Here is a 27,941-nt window from a genome sequence, read left to right on the forward strand (position 1 = left end):
TCCGATTTGTTAGTTGGCAGGTTAGGGAGAAGTAGCATTTACTGACAGCAAAGTGCATGCCTTACATTATGTTAGCGAGGTTTTACAAATGTCATTTAATTTTCTAAGAGCATTAAGGGGAAAAGTGAGGAGACTGAGCCCAGGGAGACTGGCCCCCAAGGTATTTTTAAATTATGAATTAAGGTAGAGGTATTATCAATATCATAAGATCACATAGGTGGCAAGATTTTAATTAAATTATTATCTATTTTCCCAAACAGTGCATTTGTTTCCAAAGCTGTGGTAAGAATATCTTTTGGCAGAAAAGAAATCATGAAAGACTTAGGAATGTGGGAATGTGATACCGTCTGATACCAGTGCTTGTTGCAAGGCATCAATAGCAGAAGGGTAAAGGAGAGAGAGAGTGCTGCTGTCCGACAGAAACGCAATACCAGCTGTACATGCACTTCAGATTGTCTAGTAGACCCATTAAAAACTAAAAAGAAAAAGTGAAATTAATTTTAACTCAGTATATCTAAAATACTATTATCTCAACATAATCAATTTAAATAAATGACATAACTTAAAAAAAAATTAAATCTACCAAATTGAATCTGTGTTTTGCATTCACATCTCAATTATGACTGGCCCAGTTTCAAGTGCTCAGTAGCCATGTGTGGCTAGTGGCCACAGTTTTGAACAGCATAGGTCTAACTAGTAATCAAATAATGGCAAAGATTTTTAGAAGCAGGACATTGTAATCTCATCTGTATGATTTAATATGTAAGTGACAAGGAAACAAAAGAACTAACACATACTTTTTTGTTTTTTGACAGAGAGGAGCGAAGGGGATCTTACGACTATAGCCAAGATCGCACATATTATGAGAACATTCGTACTCCAGGCACTTATCCTGAGGATTCCAGACGGGACTATCCAACTCGAGGGAGAGAATTTTATTCAGAATGGGAAACTTACCAAGGAGATTACTATGAATCACGGTATTATGATGATCCTCGGGAATATAGGGACTACAGAAATGATCCTTATGAACAAGATATTCGGGAATACAGTTACAGGCAAAGGGAACGAGAAAGAGAACGTGAAAGATTTGAGTCTGACCGGGATAGAGACCACGAGAGGAGGCCAATTGAACGCAGCCAGAGTCCAGTGCACTTGCGACGCCCACAGAGTCCTGGAGCTTCGCCCTCACAGTCAGAGAGATTGCCAAGTGATTCTGAGAGGAGGATGTACAGCCGATCCTCAGACCGGAGTGGAAGCTGCAGCTCAGTTTCCCCTCCAAGATACGATAAACTTGACAAATCTCGTTTGGAGCGCTATACAAAAAATGACAAGACAGATAAAGAACGAACTTTTGATCCTGAGAGAGTGGAAAGAGAGAGACGCTTAATAAGGAAGGAAAAGGTGGAAAAGGACAAAACTGAAAAGCAGAAACGGAAAGGAAAAGTTCATTCCCCGAGTTCTCAGTCTTCAGAAACAGACCAAGAAAATGAAAGAGAACAGAGCCCTGAAAAATCAAGGGTTTTTAATAAACTGAGCAGAGAGAAAGCTGACAAAGAAGGAATAGCAAAAAACCGCCTAGAACTCATGCCTTGTGTTGTTTTGACTCGAGTGAAAGAAAAAGAGGGGAGAGTTATTGACCATACTCCTTTGGAGAAGCTAAAAGCCAAGCTTGACATTGATATTGTCAAGTCTTCTGCCCTAGATCAGAAACTTCCGGTCTCTCAGACGGAGCCTACAAAGTCTGACTTGTCTAAACTGGAGTCTGTTAGAGTCAAATTGCCAAAGGAAAAGGGTCTTTCAAGCCACATAGAAGTGGTAGATAAGGAAGGCAGGCTTAAACCCAGGAAGCATCTGAAGCCAGAGCAGACTGCCGATGGGGTAAGTGCTACAGATCTGGAGAAGCTGGAAGCAAGGAAAAGACGTTTTGCTGATTCCAATTTGAAAGCAGAAAGGCAAAAATCAGAAGTCAAGAAAACTAGTCCAGAGGTGGAGGATGCTCGTGTGCTTTTAAAAAAGCAGCCTGACATACCATCTAGAGATGTCATTCTGCTGAGGGAAGGAGAATCTGAAAGAAAGCCTGCGAGGAAGGAAATTCTTAAAAGAGAATCTAAAAAAATCAAACTGGACAGACTTAATGCTGTTCCTAGCCCTAAAGACTGTCAGGAGCTTGCCAGTATTTCTGTTGGTTCTAGGCCCAACTCAGACCTACAAGCAAGGCTAGGAGAACCAGTAGGTGAATCTGTGGAAAGTCAAGAAATCCAACCAAAAAAATCCACTGCTTCAAAACCACAGCTTAAACAGCTACAGCTGTCAGATGATCAAGGACCAGAGAAAGAAGATATTAGGAAGAACTATTGCAGTCTTCGTGATGAAACACTTGAATGTAAACCAGGCCAAGAGAAACCACATTCAGTAAATACTGAGGAAAAAATTGGCATTGATATTGATCACACACAGAGTTACCGAAAACAAATGGAGCAGAGTCGTAGAAAACAGCAGATGGAGATGGAAATAGCCAAGTCTGAGAAGCTTGGCAGTCCTAGAAAAGATGTAGATGAATATGAAAGGCGTAGTCTCGTCCACGAGGTAGGCAAACCCCCTCAGGATGTCACTGACGACTCTCCTCCCAGCAAAAAGAAACGGATGGACCATGTTGATTTTGATGTCTGCACCAAAAGAGAGAGGAATTACAGAAGCTCACGGCAGATCAGTGAGGATTCTGAAAGGACCGCTGGTTCTCCCAATGTCCGACATGGGTCCTTCCATGAAGAAGATGACCTCGTAGGCTCCCCCAGGCTCATGTCAGTAAAAGGGTCTCCTAAAGTAGATGAAAAAGGTCTCCCCTATTCTAATATAACAGTCAGAGAAGAGTCCTTAAAATTTAATCCTTATGATTCTAGCAGGAGAGAACAGATGGCAGACATGGCCAAAATAAAGCTGTCTGTCTTGAATTCTGAAGATGAGCTAAATCGGTGGGACTCTCAGATGAAACAAGATGCCAGCAGATTTGACGTGAGTTTTCCAAACAGCATAATTAAGAGAGACAGCCTTCGAAAGAGGTCTGTACGTGACTTGGAACCTGGTGAGGTGCCTTCTGATTCTGATGAAGATGGAGAACACAAATCCCACTCACCCAGAGCCTCTGCATTATATGAAAGCTCTCGATTGTCTTTTTTATTGAGGGACAGAGAAGACAAACTACGTGAGCGAGATGAAAGACTCTCCAGTTCTTTAGAAAGGAACAAATTTTACTCTTTTGCATTGGATAAGACAATCACACCAGACACAAAGGCTTTGCTTGAAAGAGCTAAATCGCTCTCTTCGTCTCGAGAAGAAAATTGGTCTTTTCTTGACTGGGACTCCCGATTTGCTAATTTTCGAAACAACAAAGATAAAGAAAAGGTTGACTCTGCTCCAAGACCTATTCCATCCTGGTACATGAAAAAGAAGAAAATTCGGACAGACTCAGAAGGAAAAATGGATAATAAAAAAGATGATCATAAAGAAGAAGAACAGGAAAGGCAAGAGTTGTTTGCTTCTCGTTTTTTACATAGCTCAATCTTTGAGCAAGATTCCAAGCGGCTGCAGCACCTAGAGAGAAAAGACGAAGAATCTGATTTCATTTCTGGTAGGCTATATGGGAGGCAGGTATCTGATGGAGTGAACAGCACAACTGATTTGATTCAACAGCCAGTAGTTCTTTTCCATAGCAGATTTATGGAACTCACACGAATGCAACAGAAAGAAAAAGAAAAAGACCAAAAACCCAAAGAGGCTGAGAAACAGGAAGATGCAGAGGATTATCCCAAGACCCCAGAATCTACTTCTGAGAACAGAGAGCCTGAACTGAAAACTCCATCTTCAACCGGACCACCACCTAGTGTCACTGTTGTAACTCCGGAGTCAGCATCGTTACCACTGGAGAGGACAGTTACCACTAGTGAAAAAACAGAAGAGGTGCCGTTGATGACAGAAGAGAAGACCATGGAGCCAGCCTCTGTCTCAGAAGAAGCAAAACCTGTGTCTGACCTGGCTCCCATTGCTGCAGAAGAGTCTGACCAAGTAGATTTGCCCCCAGGAGTGGACACCAATAAAGATGCTGCCAGGACTCCACTGGTTGTTGAAGAAAGTTCATCAGTTGACCAGCTGCCTTATTTAGATGCCAAGCCTCCAACTCCTGGGGCCTCATTTTCCCAGGTAGAGGTCAGTGTAGATCCAGAACCTGACAGAATCCAACCACTTTCAAACCCGACTCAGAAGCCTGAGGAAACTGATGAGCCAAAAGCGGAAAAACCGAGCGCACCTGCTAATGTTGAACCTGATGCAAATCAAAAAACTGAAGCTGTTCCTGAGGTTCAGCCCCAAGCCTATGAAGATACAGAGATTGATCCTCCAGTTGCTGCAAAAGAAAAAAAGCCAAGCAAAAGTAAGCGCTCCAAGACCCCCACCCAGGCAGCTGCTGCAAGTCTCGTGGAGAAGCCAGTCACGAGGAAGAGTGAGAGGATAGACCGGGAGAGACTCAGGCGGTCCAGTTCTCCTCGTGGGGAAGCACAGAAGCTCTTAGAATTGAAGATGGAGGCAGAGAAGGTTACGAGGACTGCCTCTAAAAACTCAGCTGTGGACCCTGAACATCCCGAGCCAAGTTTGCCCCTCAGCCGAGCAAGGCGCCGGAATGTGAGGAGCGTCTATGCAACCATGGGTGACCATGAAAGCCGCTCTCCCGTGAAGGAGCCTGTCGAGCAACCTAGAGTGACAAGGAAGAGACTGGAGCGAGAGCTTCAGGAGGCAGCGGCAGTACCCACCACCCCCAGGAGGGGGAGGCCTCCGAAAACACGGCGTCGAGCTGACGATGAGGAGGAGACGGAGACGAAGGAACCCGTAGAAACACTCAAACCAGCTGAGGGATGGAGGTCCCCCCGGACCCAAAAAACAGTAGCTGCTGGCGGCCCACAAGGGAAAAGGGGGAAAAATGAGCCCAAAGTTGATGTTGAACGTTCTGAGGCCACCACTGACGTGAGTCCCCAAGTAAATATGAAAGAAAATAACACAAAATCCAAGGTCGATAAAGAAGAAGCAGGAAGTGAACATAAACGTGACAAAAAAGAGATCAGCACAGACAAAAATTCATCTGACACCCTGCCAGTTGAAGTGGTGGAGAAAAAAACAGCCCCTGAAAAAAACTCTAAGTCAAAGAGAGGAAGATCTCGAAATTCTAGGTCAGCAGTGGACAAATCTGCAAATCTGAAAAATGTGGATGCCAGTGTCAGTCCCAGTGTCAGTCCCAGTGTGACTGCAGGCCCTTTGGGGCTGGCAGAGGAGAAGGAAGCTGGGGTCGTGGCAGTGTCCCCTGAGAAGAGTGGGCATCCTCAGGAGGAAGGTGGTACATCATCCCAGGTGAACAGTGAACCAGCTGATCCAGACAAGGAGCTGCAGAAGGAAGATACGACTGCCTCTAAGCCGTCCCCAGAAGCAAATCAGTTAGCCAGGCAGATGGAGCTGGAGCAGGCCGTGGAGAACATTGCAAACTTCACTGAGGCTGCCGCCGCCGCCTTCAAGGCAGCAGCCACAGACACATCAGAGGGCCTCTCCACAGAGGGCAGGGACAAGCCCCCACACCAAGCAAGTGAAACAGAACTGGCTGCAGCCATTGGCTCCATCATCAATGACATTTCTGGGGAGCCAGAAAACTTCCCAGCACCCCCACCTTACCCTGCAGAATCACAGACAGATCTACAGCCCCGCTCTCAGGTCCTGCAGCCGCCTGGGGAAGGAATGGAGCCTGAGACCAATGAGGCTGTGTCTGGCATCTTGGAGACTGAAGCTGCTACAGAATCTTCTGGGCCACCAGTCAGTGCCCCCGACCACTCAGCAGGCCCCACAGACACCAAGGAAGCCGGCGGGAACAGCAGCAAAATCGCCCACCCAGTGCCAGAAGCCAAAGGATCTAAAGAAGCAGAGGTTGTTCTTGCTCGGAAAGACAAAGGGCGCCAGAAGACGCGATCACGACGCAAACGAAATACAAACAAGAAAACGACTACTGTAGAGACCCGAGTCCCTAAGCCTGACCCAGTTCAAAGCAGGAGTCCTGCCATAAATGAGGGGACCACGGTACAGCCCTCAGAAACTCTGGAGGAAGAAAAGCAGGCTGAGAAGCCCCCACTCACCCCTCCAGAGTCCTGTGCTTCTGACCCCAGCATAGTTCCGTCTGTGGAGAATTTGTCCCAAGAAAACGGTGTTGAAGAAAAGACTCCAGCCATAGCACCCTCACTCCCAGACCTTCTCCCACTCTCAGAGCCAGCCCCCGTGGAGGAGGAGCCTCATGCCAGATTCAAGGTGCACTCTATCATTGAAAGTGACCCGGTGACCCCACCCAGTGACCCCAGCTTACCCATCCCCACAATTCCTTCTGTGGCTGCAACAAAGCTCCCACCTCCTGTCACCCCTGTGGGGCTCCCACACCAGAGTCCCCCTACTAAGGTGACAGAGTGGATCACAAGGCAGGAGGAACCTCGGTCTCAGTCTGCCCCGTCTCCAGCTCTTCCTCCAGACACAAAAGCCTCTGACCTTGATACCAGCTCCAGTACGCTGAGGAAGATCCTCATGGACCCCAAGTATGTGTCTGCCACGGGTATCACTTCCACAAATGTCACAACTGCCATCGCGGAGCCTGTCAGCGCTGCACCTTGTCTGCATGAGGCACTGCCCCCTCCCGGTGAATCGAAGAAGCCTCTTCTGGAAGAAAAGCCAGCAGCTCCAGTCACCAACACCTCCGACACACAGGCCTCAGAGGTTCCAGTGGCCACTGACAAAGAAAAGGTGGCTCCTGTCATTGCTCCTAAAATCACTTCTGTCATCAGCCGGATGCCTGTCAGCATTGACTTGGAGAATTCACAAAAAATAACTCTGGCGAAACCAGCTCCTCAAACCCTGACTGGCCTGGTGAGTGCTCTGACCGGCCTGGTGAATGTCTCCTTGGTCCCAGTGAATGCTCTGACCGGCCCAGTGAATGCCCTAAAAGGCCCTGTGAAGGGCTCAGTGGCCACGCTGAAGGGTCTGGTGAACACTCCTGCTGGCCCTGTGAACGTCCTGAAGGGGCCTGTGAACGTCCTGACAGGGCCTGTGAACGTTCTCACCACACCGATGAATACCGCTGCAGGAGCAGTGACGGTCACAGCGGGGGCAGGCACTGCTGCTTCCGGTGGTGGGACTGCCACAACGGCAGGTGCGGTGACGGTGGCTGGTGCAGTGATCGCACCATCAGCAAAGTGCAAACAGAGATCCAGCACCAGTGAAAACAGTCGGTTCCACCCGGGGTCTATGTCTGTGATCGATGACCGTCCGGCAGACACAGGCTCTGGCGCCGGGCTGCGTGTGAACACTTCCGAAGGCGTCGTGCTCCTGAGCTATTCCGGGCAAAAGACTGAAGGCCCTCAGCGGATCAGTGCCAAGATCAGCCAGATCCCCCCAGCAAGCGCCATGGACATTGAGTTTCAGCAGTCGGTGTCCAAGTCCCAGGTCAAAGCCGACTCTGTCACAGCATCACAGCCCCCGCCCAAAGGTCCTCAAGCTCCTTCCGGCTATGCAAATGTGGCCACCCATTCTACTCTGGTATTAACTGCCCAGACGTATAACGCATCCCCTGTGATTTCATCTGTGAAGGCCGACCGCCCGTCCTTGGAGAAGCCTGAGCCTATCCACCTCTCTGTGTCTACCCCTGTCACCCAGGGCGGCACAGTGAAGGTTCTCACCCAGGGCATAAACACATCCCCAGTGCTGGTTCACAACCAGCTGGTCCTCACCCCAAGCATAGTCACTACTAATAAAAAGCTTGCTGACCCCGTCACCCTCAAAATAGAGACTAAGGTCCTTCAGCCAGCTAACCTGGGGTCCACGCTCACCCCCCACCACCCTCCTGCTGTGCCCAGCAAACTGCCCGCAGAAGTGAACCACATCGCCTCGGGGCCCAGTACCCCAACAGACAGAACGGTTTCTCATTTGGCGGCCACGAAGCCAGACACACATTCTCCTCGCACCGGTGGGCCTGCTCCGTCCCCGTTCCCGAGGGCTTGCCACCCCAGCAACACCACATCCACTGCTCTCTCCACTAACGCTACAGTCATGCTGGCTGCAGGCATTCCTGTGCCTCAGTTCATCTCCAGCATACACCCAGAGCCTTCTGTCATCATGCCGCCCCACAGCATCACCCAGACTGTGTCCCTTAGCCACCTGTCCCAGGGTGAGGTGAGGATGAACACGCCCACGCTGCCCAGCATCACCTACAGCATCCGGCCAGAGACACTTCACTCTCCTCGGGCTCCTCTGCAGCCCCAGCAGATAGAGGTCAGGGCCCCACAGCGTGCAGGTACACCCCAGCCAGCCACAGCCGGTGTCCCCGCCCTGGCCTCCCAGCACTCTCCAGAGGAAGAAGTGCATTATCACCTCCCTGTGGCTCGAGCCACAGCTCCTGTGCAGTCAGAGGTGCTGGTCATGCAGTCCGAGTACCGCCTGCACCCATACACTGTGCCCCGGGATGTGAGGATCATGGTGCACCCCCATGTGACAGCAGTCAGTGAGCAGCCCCGGGTAGCAGATGGGACGGTGAAGGTGCCACCAGCTGGCAAGGCCCCTCTACAGCCAGGGAAGGATGCTGCCAAGACAGCAGATGCCAAGGCAGCCCCCACCCCTGCCCCTCATGGCGAGGCCCGCATCCTCACAGTCACCCCCAGCAACCAGCTCCAGGGGCTGCCCCTGACCCCGCCTGTGGTGGTGACCCATGGGGTGCAGATCGTGCACTCCAGCGGGGAACTGTTTCAGGAGTACAGGTACGGAGACATCCGCACCTACCACGGCCCGGCCCAGCTCGCTCACACGCAGTTTCCCACTGCTGCTGCCATGGGCCTGCCTGCCCGGACCAAGGCGCCTGCTCAGGTGAGAGCGCCAGCAGTCAGCTCCTGGGCCCCGTAGCAGCTGAGGTGCCAGCAAGGCCCAAGAAATAAGTTGCCCTTTTTGTGGGTTTGAAGAGCAGCTTTCTAAATTTCGGGATGAAGGGGTCAGGTCCCTGCATACAGCTCAGGGACCTGAGAAAGAGCTCTTTGTGGGAACAGGTGGGGTGGCAGCTCCTGCCTGTGGGGGGGGGGGAGGGAATGGGGGACATCCACCAGGACCCTCCATCTGGAGTGCCCAAGCACATCACCATCTGGTTAAAGCCCCTTCTGTGGGCCTGGCTGATGGGACGCCCTGCATCCGACCCTGCTCTGGGGCCCATGGCTGGTTGGTTATGGGCAGGGTGTTGTGCAAAGCAGACTCTGACTCTGTCGCCTGTCTTCTCTCCCATCCCCAGGGCCCCCCTGAAGGTGAGCCCCTGCAGCCTGGCCAGCCTGGCCAGCCCACGCAGCCTGCTCAGCCTCCACAGCCCATCCAGCCCACCCAGCTTAGTCAACCAGGCCAGCAACCCAGCAGCAAGATGCCTCAGGTCTCCCAGGAGGCGAAGGGGACCCAGACGGGAGCAGAGCAGCCTCGCCTCCCACCTGTACCTGCAAGCAGGCCATCTGAGCCTCATGCCCAGGTTCAGAGGGCGCAGGTGGAAACAAGCCAGACCTCCTATCCCTCCCCTGTGTCTGTCTCCATGAAGTCTGACCTCCCAGCACCTCTGCCTGCTCAGGCTGCTCCAAAGCAGCCGCTGTTTGTCCCCACAACCTCAGGCTCCAGCACCTCTCCAGGACTGGCCCTGCTGCACACTGAAGCCCAGCCCACCCCCAAACAGGATTCCTCTCCACACTTGACTTCCCAGAGGCCTGTGGATATGGTCCAGCTTCTGAAGGTAAGCCTGGGCAGAGGCCTCCAGGCTTTGTGCTGTGTTTACTGTCCTGTGAGAGCCCCACTTGACTTAGACTGGCAAGCTGCTCCCTGGGGGCTGTGGCCAGCGTGGCTCTGCTTTCCAGCTGTGAGCTCACTTTCTGTTTGTTTCCCTGTGAGCAGAAGTATCCCATCGTGTGGCAGGGCCTACTGGCCCTCAAGAACGACACAGCTGCTGTGCAGCTCCACTTCGTCTCTGGCAACAACGTCCTAGCCCATCGGTCCCTGCCTCTCTCCGAAGGAGGTCCCCCACTGAGGATTGCCCAGAGGATGCGGCTGGAGGCCACACAGCTGGAAGGGGTTGCCCGAAGGATGACGGTAGGACTGGGCCCTGCTCCATCCACAGGGCGGAGGGTGTGGGCGGCCATGTACCTGTGTCCTGGCCTGTCATGGGGTGCAGTAATGGCATCCTTGGAGCAGACCAAGAGGGGTATGTTCTGTCACCCCTGGGAGTGTAAAATGCCTTCAGACCCAGAAACAAGGCTTTTTTCATTTCAGCAAGCTATGAGAGTGGGCTTTAAGGTAGTCTCAGAGGCAGGGGCTTTTGTGGACTTGGGAGCCAAATTCCCTGGGCTGGACATGCCTCTCTTTGCATGGGCTGCTGTTCTGTGGGGCAGAGGCCCTGACCGCTGATGGCTGCCTCTGCTGCAGGTGGAGACAGATTACTGTCTGCTGCTGGCTCTGCCCTGCGGCCGTGACCAAGACGATGTCGTGAGTCAGACCGAGTCCCTCAAGGCTGCCTTCATCACCTATCTCCAGGCCAAGCAGGCAGCGGGGATCATCAACGTTCCCAATCCCGGCTCCAATCAGGTCAGCCTGGGGGCCGGGGCCTTTTGGTGCACAGCAGGAGGCTGGTCTCAGCTGGTCAGGCAGTCTGACTAGGCTGGTGGCATAGGCAACAAGATGCCAACAAGAGTCGTCTAGGAAAGCCCTGGAGGAGGTGGGCAAAGGGCATTCTGGGTGGAGGAAACGAGCAGAGTGTATGGGCAGGGCCACCATTGCCCATCCTGAGATAGCCAAGGACAGCTGGAACAGCAGGGTTTTCTTTGGCTTCATGGTATAGAAGAGGTTCCCAGGGAGTGAGTTCCCATTAGTTTTCTGTCACCCAGGTGCTTTCTGGTGGATGAAAGTCGCCAAGGCATTAGCTGGTTGGGAAACAACTCAATCTGGCTCTCTGCCTTGGGCCGCCCTCTTCCGGGCCCCCAGGTGGAAATGTTTTTAGGAGGAATGGTAGTGGGGTGGGTGATGTGAGCCCAGGGGTCCCACTTTGCTACCCTTCTCCCTTCTCCAGCCCGCCTATGTGCTGCAGATCTTTCCACCCTGTGAGTTCTCTGAGAGTCACCTGTCCCGACTGGCCCCTGACCTCCTTGCCAGCATCTCCAACATTTCTCCCCACCTCATGATTGTCATCGCCTCTGTGTGAGCCACTGAATGGTCACCACCGGTGTACTTCCCTGAGGCTCTGCTGCAAAAAATAAACATAGGACAACCTAGCCAAGTGGAGGAAGAAGTTGCCAAAGGGGACATACTCCACTGCCGCACGCCAGCCTCGCCCTCCTGCCCGCCCTCCCGGCTCAGTCGGACATACCCCCCTGGGCAGTGGTGCTGCTACTTGTATGTTTACATGACATTTAGCCCAAGGACAGACCACCGACCGACAGACGCTGCAGACACCGTGGGGCTGGGTGTGCTCTCCTTTTTGGAGAGAAGGAACAGGGCAGTGGAATTATTTTTTTGTTGTTTTGTTAAGAAACAAGAGAACAGAACTGCCTTTGCACTAAATTAGTGACTTGGACTTTTGCACAGTGAAGACAGGCTGTGACCCTCTGGATGTCTTGGTGTACGTGCACACACATTGAGGACGCTCACATAGGACTTGGAACTTCTGCCGAAACCCTGGGGTCAAGGAACATTTCATCGGGTTGTTTTGTCCCCATTCCTCCCTTCCCCTTGCTCATTTGGATGTCATCTTTCTTAATTCTCCTGCTGCCACCATCTTTGATTCACCTGGGATGTACAGTTTACAATCGAACAGGAGCAGAGGATTTTCTTTCTTGGTGGGATATGCAGAACTTGGGATGTGTGTATATATAAATATATAATATATATAAATATATATAATACTGACTTAAAAAATCAAATTCCCCTGACATACATTTTTTTTAATCTGTGCCAAAAATGTGTTTTCAGAGAAAATCTTATTTTCATACTCAGACTTTGTATTGTCACTCACTTGTATATGTGCGCTTCGTTTCAGCACGGGTCCTGCCCCCGTGGTTTGGAAGTGTCACACACACACACACACACACACACACACACGACTGGCTTCCCCTCCTGATACCTTGACCTCTCCCCGCAACTTCCTAACACTTATTAATTTATGAAACTGTTTTTCTCAGCGCAGTTTTGTTTTGTGTGTCCATTGGATTACAAACTTTATTAAAAAATACAAAACACGTCAAGTGTGGATGTGATTGTCACTTCGGTGGGAGGAGCGAGGGGCCTTGGCTTATGGAACAGCTGGCCCTCATCCCATTTTTGCTTTCTCCACCCAACCCGCCCCGAGTTTGGATATGAGACCTATTCGTTTCTGCCACTTAATTCTCCCTAAGGATCACTCTATCTTAGGGAAATTTCCAGCATGGACTGGACTGAACTGGTTACTGGGTAAGTGGAAGGCACTTCACATTTAGATGCAGAATAAAACCACGCCCACACCAACGCAGCAGCATCTTAAGCGAGCTTTGGTGTCTTTGTCTTCTGCCCCTTCCTTCTCTGGGTGTGGTGATGCAGGCTGGCCCTGCAGCAGCCTCCAGACAGGAGGATGGGGTGGGCGGGTCATGCTTGCCCTGCTACTGGACCCCATACAAGCTGGGGAACAGGAACACGGACCACAGAGCTGGTCGTCTCACTTGAAATATCCAGAGTTCCTCCAAACAGACCTACACTTTTGATGCAAGAAGATGGTGCCATCTCCAAGTGAGAGGTTACAGCTGCTGAGGGCGGACTGTGTGGAAAAGGGGAAGAGATGGCGTCTCACTGCCCTGCTGATGTGAGAATGACTTGCTGCTTGTAGTTCAAGCAATGCTGTGTCCCCCACCTCCCCATCAAAGCTCCTGAATGGTCATTCCTGACCCTTCAGGCCCTCAGCCTGGTGGTGGAGATTCCATCAATTGAGGGCAAGTAACCATTCCCAGAATATGGCACTGGCTTGGCCAGATCCTCTGGCCGGGTTCCTGCGGAGTATGGAGCCCTCCTGCTTCCCCAAACCCAACAGAGTAGGCCCCGGGGCCTCCTGGGCCTGGCTCTCTGCCTACCTGCTGCTCTGGCTGAGTGGGCCCCTGAGCTGGGTGCTCACTTGGTTGCCTGGATCCTGGTCAGCAGCTGTGACCAGCCCCTGCTGTGCTCCATGGCAGACAGGGGAGGTCAGGTCCTAAAGCTGAACAGGTGAGAGGCCCAAAGAGGAAACTGGATGAGGGGGTGGAGTGTGTGGAGCTGCAGTCTCTAGCTCTGAATGTGCTGCCCACTTCCCAACTTGGGGCAAAGAAGCCAGCTGGCTTCTAGATAGGTCCCAGGGCAGCTGTCCCATTCCACAGGAGGAAGAGCCTGGCTTTCTCAAGAAGCAGGTCCTGCCAGCTGGTCCCTGGGTGGAGCACAGCTGCCAGCTCCCCACCCCACCCGACAGGGAGCTATAGGCAGCATTAGAAAATATTCAGATTTATTCTCTCTAGGGAGCCGGGCCACGCCTCTCAGTTCTAGGGTGCCATCCGTCCTTAAATAAACAGGAGGAAGAGGGATGCCTGCTCACTCAGCAGGCGGTGGACAGTCAGGGGCTGTGGGGGGTGTCTCTGCTAGAGCAGGCTGGCCATCGGCCCCATCCCGAGGGCGGAAGACCAGCTCCCCTGCCTGCAGCACCTGCCCAGCTGGCCACGTGCTGCCCGGTCCATACTGCTGGTAGAAGTCCGCATCAGTCTGGAACATGACAAGTGCCTGGGCCGTGTGGATCCGCACGTGCTGGGCCAGGCTATTAGCATCCAGGAACTTGTCCCCACAGGAGTCACAGGCATAGAGGATGTGGGTGTTGGGGTCTGTGGGAGGTAGGGGGCTGTGGTCAGGAAGGGAAGGACTCTTGGGGTCCACCAGCTTTCATCCCCTACCCCCAACGGCCCCTCTCACCTTCTTCCTGCACTTGCTTCACAGCTTTACTGATCTCGGCTTTCAGTACTTCTGTCTCGTCGGCAGTCACCGCAGCCCCCACTGGTACCACTGTGGGCAGAGTCAGCAAGGCCTAAGGTCAGAAGCACCTGCCCCTTGGTTGTCACCCCAAGGCAAGCTATTTGTGACCACCCTCTGCTGCCCAGAGCCCGCACCTGTGAGCTGAGTGACAGCTGTTGCTGCCAGCGCCTCAGTGGCCAGTGTGACCATGTCATCAACAGTGACCACGCTGACCTCGCCACCCTCCTCTGGCTCTAGGATTTTGATGCCTGCCTTGCCCTGGTGCACGGTCTTCACATGAGAACGCAAGTTGTCCACCCGGTTGAAGCCACGACCGCACTTGTCACACAGGTAAGGCTTCTCTCCTGCTTGGGGAAGGCAAGGTTCTCTCCTGCCGTTGGGGTGTTGGGGGAGGACTTTGTGGCCTTCAGCTTCCCCAGCAGCCCTGTCTTTTCCAGCACAAATGCTCTGGGGTGGCCACCAGAGCTGCTCAGAAGCCCCCAGTGGCTCCTGTGCCTTCTGGAAGCACTAAGAAAATGGGGTCCTCATTTGAATTGAACTTCTTTCACAGCCACCTTCAGCAAGTGCCAGCACTCAAGGCTGGGCCCTGGGGACCCTTCCTTCCCACTACTGGACCCTGGGTGCAAGGGCTAGGCCGGGACAGAGCGGCAGGGAGCACACTCACCAGTGTGGATGATGATGTGCTTGGACAGGTCACCCACATTCACGAAGGCCTTGCTGCACACGCTGCACTTGTGAGGACGGATATTGTCGTGGTGGCGAATGTGATTGGCCAGCTGGCTGGACTGGACAAATCTGCGGGCCACAGAGAGAGGGGCTTGCACTGAATTGCCCCAGCCAGGGAGCCTGGCCCGGGCCTCCTGCCCCACCTTCTTGGTTGGAGAGGACCCCTGGGACCACCCCCTGGGCTGGGGCAGTCCTCCCAGCTCCCAATTGAGTACTAAATTTGTTCTGTGACCCCTCCACCGCGCAGAGTGCCGAGGGACCCCACAGTGCCTGGGTGGGGGCGGGCAGGGGCGGGACCTCTTGCCGCAGCGCTCGCAGACGTAGGGCTTCTCCCCGGTGTGCTGGCGCACGTGGGCAATGAGGGAGCTGGCCTGGGTGAAGGCCTTGCCGCACATCACACACTGGCACGGCTTCTCGCCTGTGGACACGGGGCAGGTGTTTGGTGCCTGCCCCTTCCAGAGGGCCTTCCCCAGGCCCCAAGAACCGCGGGGGGTGCCACCCACCTGTGTGGATACGGACATGCCGCTGCAGAGCCCCAGGGTCAGCAAACTGCCGCTGGCAGTGGACACACACGTAGGGCTTCTCCCCACTGTGGATGCGAAGGTGCCGCTTGAGGTTCCCTGTGGTGAGACCAAGGGCGGGCCTGGCATGGGGCACCACTGGGTGGTTGCAGTGGGGAGGGGTCTGAGGGCAGCCAGGGCGCCCTCGCCTACCTGAGGTGGTGAACTGCTTTCCACACTCTCGGCACTTGAGGGGCCCGTCCGCGATGTGGATCTTCAGGTGGGCCTTCAGATTCCCCACCTATGCCAGGCAGGGGTCAGAAGGGCCACCCACAGAACGTGGCCTCCACAGCCCCTCCCGCCAGGGAACACTGGTCCGTGGACGGCGCCATCTTCCTCGCGGCCAACGGCATGGTGCAGGTCCCCGCCATGAAGGGGAAAACTGCCCACCCCCATACTTTCTGGCCTGAGCCCCATCCTGACTCAAGTGGCCTCCCAGTTTCCTCAGGAGAGAGGTCAAGGGCTCGATCCTTGGCAAGGGTAATTTTCTAATTCTGCTACTATCATCTCCTTTTGTCACTAAGTCGGCCTCTCCCGGAGCAGGGGCTTGCCTCCCCTCCCCTGCCTTCCCCTGCCTGGCCCTCCGCGTGTGGGCAGGGTGCCCCACGGGGGTTGCACACCTGGTTGAACTTCTTGTCACAGTGAGGACACTTGTGCTCCTTGTCGGTGTCGTGGGTCTCCAGGTGGCGCATCTTGGAGGTGGGGTCGGAGAAGGAGCGGCCGCAGTAGTCGCACTGGTAGGGCTTCTCCCCGCTGTGCACCAGCTGGTGCCGCTTGAGGTTGCCCGACGTCGTGAAGAGCTTGCCGCAGCCCTCGCAGCGGTAGCGTGCCTCGCCCGAGTGCCGCTTCTTGTGCAGGTTCAGCAGGCTGATGAGCCGGTAGCTCTTGCCACACTCCTCACAGCCGTAAGGCTTCAGCGGGCTGGTGGTGAGAAGGGGACAGGGAGAGGAGGGGTTGCTGGGCCCCCACGACTGGGGCAGGATGAGGGCGAGGCCGCAGGTGGTATGGCAGTGGGGGCCGACCTGTGCGTCTTCTCGTGGGCCTTGCAGGCGGCGGGGTCGGAGAATGCCTTGCTGCACTCCCGGCACGAGAAGGGCTTCTCGCCTGTGTGGATGCGGATGTGCCGCTTGAAGTTGCCCGTGTGTGTGAACTCCTTCCCACAGTCCTGCAGGGCGCAGCGGGAAGGGGCGTGAGGGGCTGCGCGGGCCAGGGGGCAGGGAGGGCCGGCACCACCTGCGCCGCACCTCGCACTTGTGGATGATCGAGCCATACGCCTTGGACTCTGTGCGGTCCCCGTAGGTGCCCGAGCGCAGGCCGCGGGCCTCGGCACCCAGCTCCTGGCCCGAGTCCGTGCTCGCCGACTCCTCGCTCTCCTCTGGGGCCTCTCCCTTCTCCAGTGGCGGCCCCTCTTCCTTGACCACAGCGCCCTCCTCCTCTCTCCCTTCTCCCTTCCTGGCTGGCTCCACCTCCATTTCTGCCGCGAGAAGGGCAGGCACTGAGGCGCCTGGGAGGGTGAGAAGGGGCCTCCAAAGGACATGCCCTCAGAGCCAGGCAAATGCCAGGAAGCTGGCTTGGCAACCAGCTGTGTCAGCCCTGGGGCTGCTCCCTGCACACCCCGTGCTCTCCACGCAGGCAGGCCTGTGGTGCCTGTGGTGCTTATGCACCACAGATAAAGGATCCCCGGGCCTGGCCCAGGAAGCGCCAGTGCAGACCACTGTAGGGCACTTGCTGCCTGCAGGATGCTGTGGGCCTGTCCACTAGGGACCCCTGGCTGGCTGCACAGCGGGAAGGGTGCTGTCAGCCCACAGGCATTCAGTGGGGGGCGGTGGGCTGCAAGGGTGCTCAGCTCCGGAAAGGCGCATCATCTCCACTCCTGTGCTAACAGGAAGCAGACCAGGGTGCGCAGCCAAGAAACTCATGTCAGAATTCCAGAAGAAGAAGAGATGATGTTGACTCAGAGGCTGAAGTCAAGGGTGGGACAGCTAGGTGAAGGCTGCGTGAAGGGATCAGCTGAGGCAGGAGAGGGGCCCTGAGGAACGTGCGGGAGAGGCCAGCCTGGCCGGGAGGAGGGTACCTTGCTCAGAGCTCTCTGACAAGGCGGCCTCAGCTTCTGCAGCAGCCATGCCACTGGTGGGGTCAGGCTTGAGCTCCACCGACGGCGGCTCCCGGGGGGCATCGGCCTTCTCCGTCTGCTCTGCACCTGGGATGGCATGTGGGGACACTGAAGGCTGAGTTGGGACTATCTGTCTAGGGATGACGAATGGCTCTCCTGGACCAGGCCTGGTAGTGGCTATGGCCCGGGTGGTGCGGTGCGGGGGTGGGGTGCTCAGCACATCCAAACTCATGTTTATGCCTTTGCTCTGGCTGGAGCAGATGCCCTAAAACAAGCAATGGGTCATGCTGGGTAAGTGGAGCTTAAGGGGTATAGCTGCCAGTGCCACCCTCCCTCTCTGCCCAGGAGCGTCCCAAGGAAGCCCCTCACTGCACTGGCCCAGGCTTCGGGAAGGTGAAGGGGCAGCCAGCCGGGGCCTCAGCATCACGACTCACCACTGGCCGCGCTCTCGGCCTGGCCGCCCCGCTCCTCTTTGGGTTCCCTGCCTGGGCCTATGGGTGGACTGCTTCCGGCTGGCTCCAGCTCACTCGGCGTGGTGGCAGCAGTCTTCTCCTCTTTGGCTCTCTTGTCCTCTCCTGGAGACAGAACAGGACAGACCTGCCATTTCCCATTGGATGCCCACCACTGGGAGGGGTGAGGTGGCCCAGAATTTGCTAGCTCTTCCAGATCCTTCCTTGGGATACATCTAAGGAGTGGTTTGTTGGATAGTTCATTCAACAAGTTATTCACGGGGCACCTGCTCTACACTGGGCTCGGGAACACAGCCGTCACTGCTGCTGCCTCTGCGAAGCTCACTCATGAGACAAGGACTTTGGCCAGAGGCCAGTGCTTCGGAGAGAAGTGTGGTTCTCTGAGGGTATGCTGCCGGAACCTGGCCAGGCTGCCATAGGGGGCTTTTCCGAGGCGGAGGGGAGCAGGAGGAAGGGTGTGGGAACAGAGAGCTGCAAGGGCAAAGCCCAAGGGCAGAGGCCTCGGACCAGATGTGGCTCCTGGCTCTGGGCAGTGGGTACAAAGGAAGCTGGTGAAAGGCAGGCAAGGGGTAGGCACAAGGGCCTCTGAAAGGCCTTTCTCAGACTTGACTAAGCTAATTCTCACCAGCATCCCACGATGCTGGCAAGGCCAGATAAGGAAACTTAGGTCCAGAGAAGGGAGACAGTCCAGCACAGCCCCCATCCAAAGCCCCTGCCCAGGAACAGCCTGCCAATAATCGTACCTTCCATGGCCAAGGCCGTTGTATTCTCCCCAGAGCTGGTGGCCGGCTCAGCGAATGACTTGAGGGCATGGCAGGCTGTGATGATGTCCTGCATCTGCAGGAAGCTGGCCACAGCCAGCACATCATCCACGTTTTCAGAGCTCAGGCTCAGCTTGGCTGTGTACATAAAATCCAGCACCTGCCCCAGGCCTGCCAAGGACACAGACAGCCGTCTCAGACCCACCTCAAGGAACGGGCACCGGCAGCCTGCCGGCCACCCCACTCAGCAGCAGGATCCAGGCATGTGGGAAGAGCAGAGTGCCAGGTCACCATCTCCCCACCTCCTATGCTGGGGGAGAGGCAGGCAATGGGATTTTTAGCCTGGACAACAGCCCCCCAAAAGCAGCACACCCACAGAGCACCCACCCCACCACTACACTTCCCCACCACAGCGCATCAGCACTGGCTCTCATCAGGGCTCTGCCTCTATCACCAGGCTCCAGATCAGTCACCTGACCTCTCTGGGTCTCAGTTTCTCCATCTGTGAAAGGGGGGGAACAGCACCTTGTCCCGACCTTTTCACAGCATGTCACAGCATTCTAAGTTGGGAGCCCAAATCCTTCCCAAGGCCTTCCTAACACTCCACCTGGCCCCAACTCTGGCCATGCCTATCATGTTTAGCACTGGGGTAGGAGCCTCAGGATTGACTCAGCAATGGCAAGGGGTGGGGAGCTCAGAGCCACCTGTTCTCTGGCCCTTCTGCTGACCCTGCCCTATGTTCACTCTGCCCTGGAGCTTATGGTGAACTCTTCCAGCCAGTTTTCCCTTTACCACCTGTTCCCAGTCAAAACAGTCCCATTCCCCAAATGTGGCAGGAACTTGGGACCCACATGCTCACGTCCTGAATCCTGTGTGGGAGACCCAGAGCACCCCACAGCTTGAAGGTGCTGCTCCCAGGAGGGCAGGGGCTGTGTCTAGAGGGCCTTGCGTGGCACAGGGCCAGCCACAGTTTCTGGCCCTCAACAACCTTGGCCCTGGACTCAACAGGGTACCTGCCGCGTTACTGATGTCCAGATGCACCACATCCTTCTGGTCCACGAAGAGCATCTTGAAATACTCGCTGCAGGCCGCCAGCACTGCTTTATGGGCCTTGAAGTCAACACCGTCCACCACAAAAGTGCAGTCACACAGAAGCCCCAGCCGCCGCTGTTGGTTCAGCTGCTCCAAGACATGCTGGCTGTGCTGGGGGAAATCCATGGCTGGGGAAAGCCCAAGGGCCTTCACGTTAGCACAGAGAAAGGATGCTAACCGGTCTTGACAGCCAACCCCAAAGCACCCAGATGAGAACTGCTGGGGAGGTGGGGAGAATTAACACAAATCCACAAAGGGCAAATAACTCCAGATAGGCTCTGCAAGCCAAGACTGGCTGGCCAATGGCACCTAGATTCCTGGGTTTACTGGCCAGGAAAGTTCCCAACACCCAAAAGCATCAAGGGACCAACACAAAGCAGCCACCTATGTGTCTTGCCAGGTAATTGACATTAAAAAGTAAAAACCAAACACAAAACATCAATTCCTATCAGCATTTTTAAAAAATAAAACATGGTCAGTTTAACATTGTTTACATAAAGAATGTGTGACAATCACAGAATAAAGGAAAGATCTTTGAACTGGATATATTTGGCTTTGGGAAAACCTGTCTACTTTGTTCACATTTTTTTCAGTCTGTCCATGCAGGTAACACTGGCAGGCGTTTGGGGGGCAGTTCGGGAACCGGCCCTCTCCTGCTGTGCCCACAGGCCTCTGTGCAGGCTCCCCCAGCTTCTGGCAGCGCACTGCCCTTGGGGGTGGGCCCCCCTCTCTGATTCAAGGGCTCAGGGAACTACATGAAGTTGGGGAGTTCTCTGCCTCCACACTGTCTCTAGAGAGGGAATGAACTCTGATCCTGACCCCACGAGCTGCTGGCCTGGCTGCAGTTTCTCTGCAAAAGACCTCACTTAATGCCTGAAAATCCCACAACTGGCTCAAGTAAAAATGCCCAGAAAAATTCCAATGAACCACAGCAGTGGTGACTAAATAAGTATCTGAAACAGCTTGCTTCCCCCTCAACACCACTAGAGTCAGTCTCAAGATCACATTTTCTAGGGAAAATAAGCAGGCCCTCCTTGTGAGAGAGAACCACTTTCAAAATACAAGTTAACAGCCACTTTTGGGGCCACACTGCATAGATCCAGCAGGGCCAGGCTGTCACACCCTGGCCCCGAATCTGTAAGTGGCAGTGGTTTCTCTTCTGGCTCTTCTGGAACCTCTTCTCTGAGGGCTGGTCTGCTCAGGGCTGCCCTGGGCTGTTTCTGGCACGTACGAAGGACGCTTTGGGGCTCTCTGCCCCCAGGTTTCAGCAGACCCTCACTGGCTCTGGCTGTTCCCATGTTACAGCTGCCTCTCGGGGGTGAGTCATTCTGCCGCAGCTCTGGAGCCGCAGTGACCATGTATGGCTGTAGGGCTGTTGGGAACCACATCCAAAGCCACGCCCCCCACGCAGCCTAGCCAGCACAGATCAGCTTTGAAGGCTGCAAGGCCCACCCATCCTGTGGTGTCTGGAAGCTTTTCAAAAGTGGTGGTTTGTATTTGCTGAGTTGGGGGGAAGTCACCGGACAGGTGGCAGGGCTCCATCAAATAAGGGGAAACGTGGCAGCGGCAACAGGCTGTGCGCCACACCACACACAGCATGCCAGCCTCTGAGCCGAGTTCTGAGTTGCTGCTGCTGGGGACCTAAAAACACTCTTTTCTCCCTACAACACACCCAGGACCATCCCTTGTCCCAGCCTCCACACACAAGCTCCCATCCAGAGCCCTGGCCTCCTGGAGCTCTCTGTTGTATTGTAAGTGCTGTGGCTAAGGCCCTTAAGTATAAACAGGGAAGAGCTGGAAGCCAGCCCTGGGTCACGATCTAAGTCACAAGGTAGCTGGGCCCTGTGCCGTCTGTTGAGCAACCCGCTGTGGAGCCAGACCAGCCGGTCGTAGCACCGAGCCACCTGAGCAAAAACTGCTCATGACGCGTAAAGGCACCCCCTCTAACACTCTTAAATCCCTGGAAAACACAAGTTTCGGTGTGACCTGAAGCAAGGGAGAATTCTGGCTACTTCGTTCCGAAGCAGGTAAAATCCCAGAGGTTTTGGAGAATGTGGAAAAGAACCAATGTCCCGCCCATGGGTTAGACCCCCAGGCCAGGGCACTCAGGTCAGGGCCTGAAGGGGATGCACACCAGGAAAGGGGTGCAGGGGAGCAGAGGAAGGTGGCAAGAGAGGCCTCAGCCAAATCAACCCCAGAGCGGTCTCTCAGCAGTGCAGAAAAACACAGGAGCAGACAGGTGTGTGCATGTGCTCGTGGGCGCGCCCCTGAGTCCCAGTCACCAGTCATCCTCCATGTCCTGAGGACTCCCAGGGGAGACGCAGCCAAGTACAGGAAGGGAGGGTCCACCAGGGCCAGATCATCAATCGGCTTCTGAATAAGCCCCTTCATAACCCTTCCCTCCTGGCAGCAGCCTGGCTCCCCAACCTTCACCAGGAGCCAAACCAAAACCTGAGCCGGGAAGAAGTATCTCCCAGGCCCAGGAACAACTAGGGAGTACCCAGCAGCTGAGCCCCACTGAGAGCTGCCCCCAGGCCCCCTCGGCCGGAGCCTTCCGAAAGCAGGACCCGCCAGCCACAAGAGGTTTGACCTGCTGGGATGATGAAGTTGAGAAAAATTCTGGGCCAACAGGGTGGAAAGGGGCTGTTGGCTCAGAGGTCAGACGACTGACTGGGACCCAAGGCTGCAGGGAGCTTCCAGGGCAAGGGCAGCAAAGCCCAGCTCTCCTGGGGCTGCACAACGGGGCTGCTCTCGTTGTCCGAGGCCCTGGGGGAGGGCCGGCAGAGGCCCCTGGGCGGGGACGCCTCCAGGCCTGCAGCGCCCCCACACAGGAAGTAGCTGTGTGCTCCTGAGTGATGTCCCCCCAAAGCTAACCACACTCTCCCAAAGCGAGTGGCTCCTCCCCAAGGGCGGGTGCTGGAGGAGAAAACCGGAGCCTCTGGAACTCCTCTGAGGCAGCCTGTGAGGCTGTTCCACCAGACAAATACTCCTAAAGAAGCATCTGTTCTGACAAAATGAAAGAAAGTTAATGGGAGAGGATAAAAGGGGAGGCGGAGGCAGCGAGAGATGGGGAAACGGTGGGGGGGGGACTTGGAGGAGGAGAGGGCTGCTCGCACAGGACCCGCAGCCTGAAGCAGGCTCCCGCCCACTGTGGTCAGCCCCCAGAGGGTGCACACAGCTCGTGGGGGGGCTTGCCAGGGGCTGAACGGGGTCCTCCACAGAGAGCGGCAGCACCGTGGCCTTCATACCCGCACGCGCCAGGGGCAGAGGAGCTCAGAAGCCCCCTTCCCCTAGGTGAAGTGGTGAGGAGGTGAGGGGCCAGGGCCAGCTTCATCCCTCCCTCGGAGAGGAACTAGAACTAGGCATCGGCCCCCCTCCAGACCCATGTGCAATGCTCCAGAATGACCACGGCCATCCCCCGGCCGCCTCCCGCTTCCTCTTTTATACCGTGCGACAACAGGAACCCGCCAGGACCTGGCCCAGAGACGGGGTCTGGGAAGCGAGGCGAGAGAGTGGAAATGATGTTCATGCCTGGGCCACTCAGTGGGACGTGTGGGTGCCACTGGCCGGGGGTGGGAGCTGCCCATCCTGAGTGCATGCGACGGGGTCACTGTCTGAGGAGACCTTAAATACAAGACTAAGATCAACAGTGAGTCTGAGCCTCACTCACTGCCAGTGGCGGCGACTGGGTGCTGCTCCCTCTGCCCACCCTTGTGTGCGGGCTCTTCAGTCAGGCACAAGTGTGCGGATCTCTTCCTCCTTATTCCATCTTGCTTTTAGGGTGATAAATGTGGACCGCAGCTGCTTCCACATACGACCCTAAAAACTCAGTACAGGACGTGCAAACAGAACAAGATCACCAAGCCCATCAAGCCCAAAGTCCTCTTCCTAGAAGCAGAAAACGAAGCCCCAAACCACAGGCGACTTGCACACTCGGAGGCTGGGGTGACCCTCCCGCACAAGCCCCTCGCTGCAGCAGGGCTCCCCTCCCACGGCACCACCTGCTGCTCAGTGGTCCTCCCTGATTAAAGGGGCAAACCTCCGGTGTCAGAGCTGGGATGCCCTCTTGATGGCCAACAGCCTGGCTGCACACACAACCCCAGCCTGCCTCATTCCCATATGAAAGCAAGAGGGACCTGGGGATCCCCTGCAGTGTGATTCCAAACAGACACAACTAGTTAGCACGGACAGGGATGGCACTGCACTCGTCTCCGAGGCCACCCACAATTCCTCCCATTCAACCACACCTGCTATGCTATGAGATTTCAGCAGAACCTGGGAGGCCCTGTGACAACTCTGAACAACAGGATGCAGAGACTCTGTACCAGTCCCAGGCATTGCCTTAAGAGATCTGGAACAGTCTGTGCCCTCTTGGAACCCAGCAGCCCCACTGCAGTGGTGTCGGGCTTGTCTCTTGGAGAGATCCTATGGAGGGGCCTTGGGGAGACACCAGAGCACACGCGCATCAAGACCGAAGATGCCCCGGCTGACAGCTCTGGACCCCGTATGACAGAGGCCTTCTTGGACCGTGAAGCCCAGCTACTAACTGAACGTTGTCATGTAAATCACCTCAACACAAAAGACACCTCATGAAACAAAAAAACTGCCCAGTCAACGCAGAAAATTGGAAGAAATAATAAACTGCTGATGGTTTAAGCCACAAGGTTTTGAGGTGGTTTGCTTACAGTAAGAGGTAACTGATACAGATGGTAAACTATAAAGATAAGGGAACGACTAACATATTCAGGATAACGGTTCTCTCTGGGTGGGAGAAAGGGCAATCAGAGGTCTTCTGAGATACTGGGAGCATTCTATTTTACTTGGATACACCGTATTTTTTTTAAATTAGGGTATCATTGATATACAATCTTATGAAGGTTTCACATGAACAACATTGTGGTCCACACATATTATCAAGATCCCCCCACCGTAGTCACTGTCTATCAGTGTAGTAAGATGCTAGAGAGTCATTACTTGTCTTCTCTGCACCACATTTATTATTTTAATTAAATGTGTACATTTCATACTTCTGTATGGGGATATTTTTCAAATTTTAATTAAAAGAAAATAAAAGTGCAGTATGGGTGCCACACTAAACCTGTGCGAAGCTGGGGTAGCTCCCAGCTATGCGCCCAGCCCCTCTGGCCTAGTCTGTCCCGAGCCCTGGGCCTCTGGTGTCAGTGGAGCTGAAAGAGCCACAGAGGCTCACAGGAGTGGGATTCAGGAGGGTGGCCGCAGAGAGCACAGCCGCCCTATTTGCCCTTCAGTTCCAAAACATCTGCCAACAGACCACTGGCATCAGAAAGGGTTCTCCTTGGGTCTGGAAATCCACTCTGCTCAATTCAACAAAGCCTGAACTCCAGTTAACACCGGAATGGCATTTATGGGGTCTCTTCAACATGCCAAACAATATGGTGCCAAGAATGGCACAGCCTGATCGCCTAAAAACTAAGAAATGGCTAGTTTGGGGCCAACTTCTACACTACTGCTTCCAAAGCTGAGGGACTGGAGGGGCAGTTCAGCACAGTGGAGGCGACAGAACTTCTTGGTCAGACCAGGTAGGATGTGGGTCCAGGTTCAGCCGCCCACCACACCGGCACGTGATCTCCAGCAAAGCTCCTTCGACAAAATGGGGCCAGTGGCACTACTTCTCACATCTGGTACCAGATTAAATTAGGATTATATTTGGTAAGCAAAGGGCCTCTACAGTGCCAGGTACAAGGTTAAACGCTCAACAAACTACTGTTACCAGGAAGCAGGGATGCAGACCATAGTTTTTTTAGGCCAAGACCATTTAGATGGTTTCTACATAACCTTTCATGCTGGCACCTCAAGTGCACACAATAACTACTTGGTGACTTGACCTTGGTAATAAGAAGTTGTAATCATAACCCATTATTCCTTCTAAATGTAATCTGGAAAACTCCCAGAGCCCAATTAACATTAAGAGAGGGAGAGAGTTAAGGGAGCGGCACCAGGCAAAAGCCACTCAGAGAGACTGTCTCCATGGGGGAAGACCTTTATATTGAACAACTGCTCTGTTAAACCCCAAGGGTGCTCCTGGGTGAAGGCTAGGGCACCTGCCCAGAGTTCTCAGTGTGTCCAAACAGCACTCACTGCTCCACCTCGGACTCAAATGGGCACCTGTCAAACATGACATATTACCCAGGTTGTTAGCAAGCACTAAACTGCAGGCCTGGTTTCCAAACTGCCACACAGAGGGAAGCCATTAAGCCAGGAAACAACTGGCCTACCACGAGGAGTCACTGATCTTGACAAACCACAGCTCCCAAAACACCTTGTGCCCAGCTGCAGGCCTGGACATGACACAGCCATCTCGTGTCCAAGGGCCTTGAGGAAACTGAGAGCAGGTGACAGGGATCAGCTTTGGCTTCCAGCTGCTCAGCATTCCTGATTTTCTAGAAATACAGGTGGGTCACGTATATTGCTCAGCACACACAAACTCAGGCCAAGGGAATGAAGTCCACAGCAGGCCAGCCTTGCAAACAATGAAACCCACCTGCCTGGTGCAGCAACCCACCCCATGTGACAGCCGACCCTTTGGAGGGCAACTGGTGGAGAGGCAACTATCAATAAACCACCCCTTCTCGCATTTTCCTCCTTGGCTAGCAAGCATTAGCTTTATATCATTAGGCTTATGCTTCTCAAACTTTTAAAATCTATTTCCCCTTTAGATAAACACACAAATCTGACCCAGCCCTTCCCAGCAGCCCCAGAGTCTGACACTTCATTTACTAGAGAGTAGCCCCACCTTCTACATAACCCTATAAGCCAAGATTCAGTGGCATTTTCTTTGCTGAACTTTGTGTTACAAAAACAGTGATTTTTTTAAAATCTAAAAAGCATCTAACTATAAAATTGAATTTGATAGCAACTTTGCTTTTCAAACCATACAACTTCCACTATCTCTAAGATTTAACCACATTTCTGAAGAGGGTGCAGACATCCCCTTCCCTGACAGAGGCCACTGCTCGAGGAATACGGCTGCATGGCAGGCTGGCTGGCCCTGAAGACGGCGCTGCCCCACATCCCAGCGTGCCCATGCCAGTTTAGAGTCCATTACTTGCTCTGGGGACTCTTGAAGCTTGACGCAGGGTAAATTAAGGGCCTTGCTACCAAAAAGAATCAGAACACGTGGGACTTGACAGGATCTGACCATTCTCCCAGCATCCCCCCCCCACCGCCCTGGCAGCACGCACTACAGCCTCGCAGGAGGAATGTACAAGACACTGGGGGAGGGAGGGTCCCCTGTGAGGGCAGGACAAGGGTGGGAAGGGGCGGTATCTGTCACTGTACATCCTTTCTGCATTTTGTGTCTTACCGCTTGTAAATGCTTTCAGTTAAAGAATTAAAACTGATAAAGTAAAAAAAGGAAGGAGGGAAGAAGGAAGAAAGAAAGAAAACATCCACAAAGTCAGAGCTCCATCGTGTCTAATTACTATAAAACTGTTAAGACATTTTCTACAAGATCTGGTGACTAAAAACTTCTCAACAGGAAAAAATTTCTCATAAGGGAAATGGAAAATTCTGATAATTTGCACAAAGTATGTGTCACTCAAGAAAACTTGATGAGCAAAAATACCTTGAGGGAACAAAACTGAAAATCCCCTCCGAGAGCAGCTGGCAGCCTTTCCCAGTCACAGACGAGGCCCTCGGGCACGACCATGAAGCCTGGCTCGCTCCCGGCACCCGCCTACAACGCCTGCCCTGGAGCTGGGCCAGCCCGTCAGGTGCCCTGGGGAAGAGTCTAAACCTCGGCCCCTCAATACCCTTTCTGTAAAATGCAGAGGATGACAGGAATTTCCGCTTCATACAACTGCTGTGGGTAACTTCATCATTCTTCTTATTATATATAAACCTGTGCCAGCAATACTGATAAATTATGGGGAAAAAAGGGAAACCTAATGCTCTATTCCTTGCCCAATCAGCTATAAATGGATGTAAAATCTCATCAGTAACCCCAGCACCCATCACAAATGAAGTTTCAACCTTTGAAAAAGGACCAACACCTGTAATGCTTACTGCGCACAACAGGAACTAGAGCGCGAGGCAGGGGTGTTGGTGTTTCATGCTTGATGGAAAAAGCCACCATCTGTCTACAAGG

At 54.1% G+C, this 27,941-nt stretch overlaps 2 protein-coding genes across 10 annotated transcripts in view; one reads left to right on the forward strand and one right to left on the reverse strand.

Annotated features, from left to right (window-relative positions):
* The window catches only part of SPEN (spen family transcriptional repressor), an 85,538-nt gene extending 73,224 nt beyond the window's left edge, over positions 1–12,314 (forward strand). For all 3 annotated transcript variants that reach the window (XM_036914336.2, XM_057499767.1, XM_057499766.1), the window contains 5 exons: positions 816–8,931; positions 9,344–9,823; positions 9,982–10,176; positions 10,510–10,668; positions 11,150–12,314. In XM_036914336.2, coding sequence (XP_036770231.2) covers positions 816–8,931; positions 9,344–9,823; positions 9,982–10,176; positions 10,510–10,668; positions 11,150–11,281 — 9,082 coding nt within the window. In that variant the 3' untranslated portion in view covers positions 11,282–12,314. The remainder of the gene's footprint in view (positions 1–815; positions 8,932–9,343; positions 9,824–9,981; positions 10,177–10,509; positions 10,669–11,149) is intronic.
* Positions 12,087–27,941, reverse strand: part of ZBTB17 (zinc finger and BTB domain containing 17) — a 28,169-nt gene continuing 12,314 nt past the window's right edge. For 3 of the 7 annotated variants that reach the window (XM_036914341.2, XM_036914340.2, XM_036914339.2), the window contains 14 exons: positions 19,738–19,944; positions 18,707–18,895; positions 17,928–18,068; positions 17,455–17,580; positions 16,625–16,884; positions 16,403–16,545; positions 16,001–16,301; positions 15,534–15,621; positions 15,324–15,440; positions 15,118–15,238; positions 14,759–14,889; positions 14,229–14,438; positions 14,035–14,124; positions 13,560–13,946 (listed from right to left, as the gene is read on the reverse strand). In XM_036914341.2, the coding sequence (XP_036770236.1) occupies positions 13,663–13,946; positions 14,035–14,124; positions 14,229–14,438; positions 14,759–14,889; positions 15,118–15,238; positions 15,324–15,440; positions 15,534–15,621; positions 16,001–16,301; positions 16,403–16,545; positions 16,625–16,884; positions 17,455–17,580; positions 17,928–18,068; positions 18,707–18,895; positions 19,738–19,942 (2,406 nt within the window). In that variant the 5' untranslated portion in view covers positions 19,943–19,944 and the 3' untranslated portion in view covers positions 13,560–13,662. The other 4 variants (XR_005030655.2, XM_057499769.1, XM_036914343.2 and 1 more) reach the window with 4 other exon arrangements.

This window comes from Manis pentadactyla, chromosome 4, assembly GCF_030020395.1.
Source record: "Manis pentadactyla isolate mManPen7 chromosome 4, mManPen7.hap1, whole genome shotgun sequence".
Taxonomy (NCBI): Eukaryota; Metazoa; Chordata; class Mammalia; order Pholidota; family Manidae; genus Manis; species Manis pentadactyla.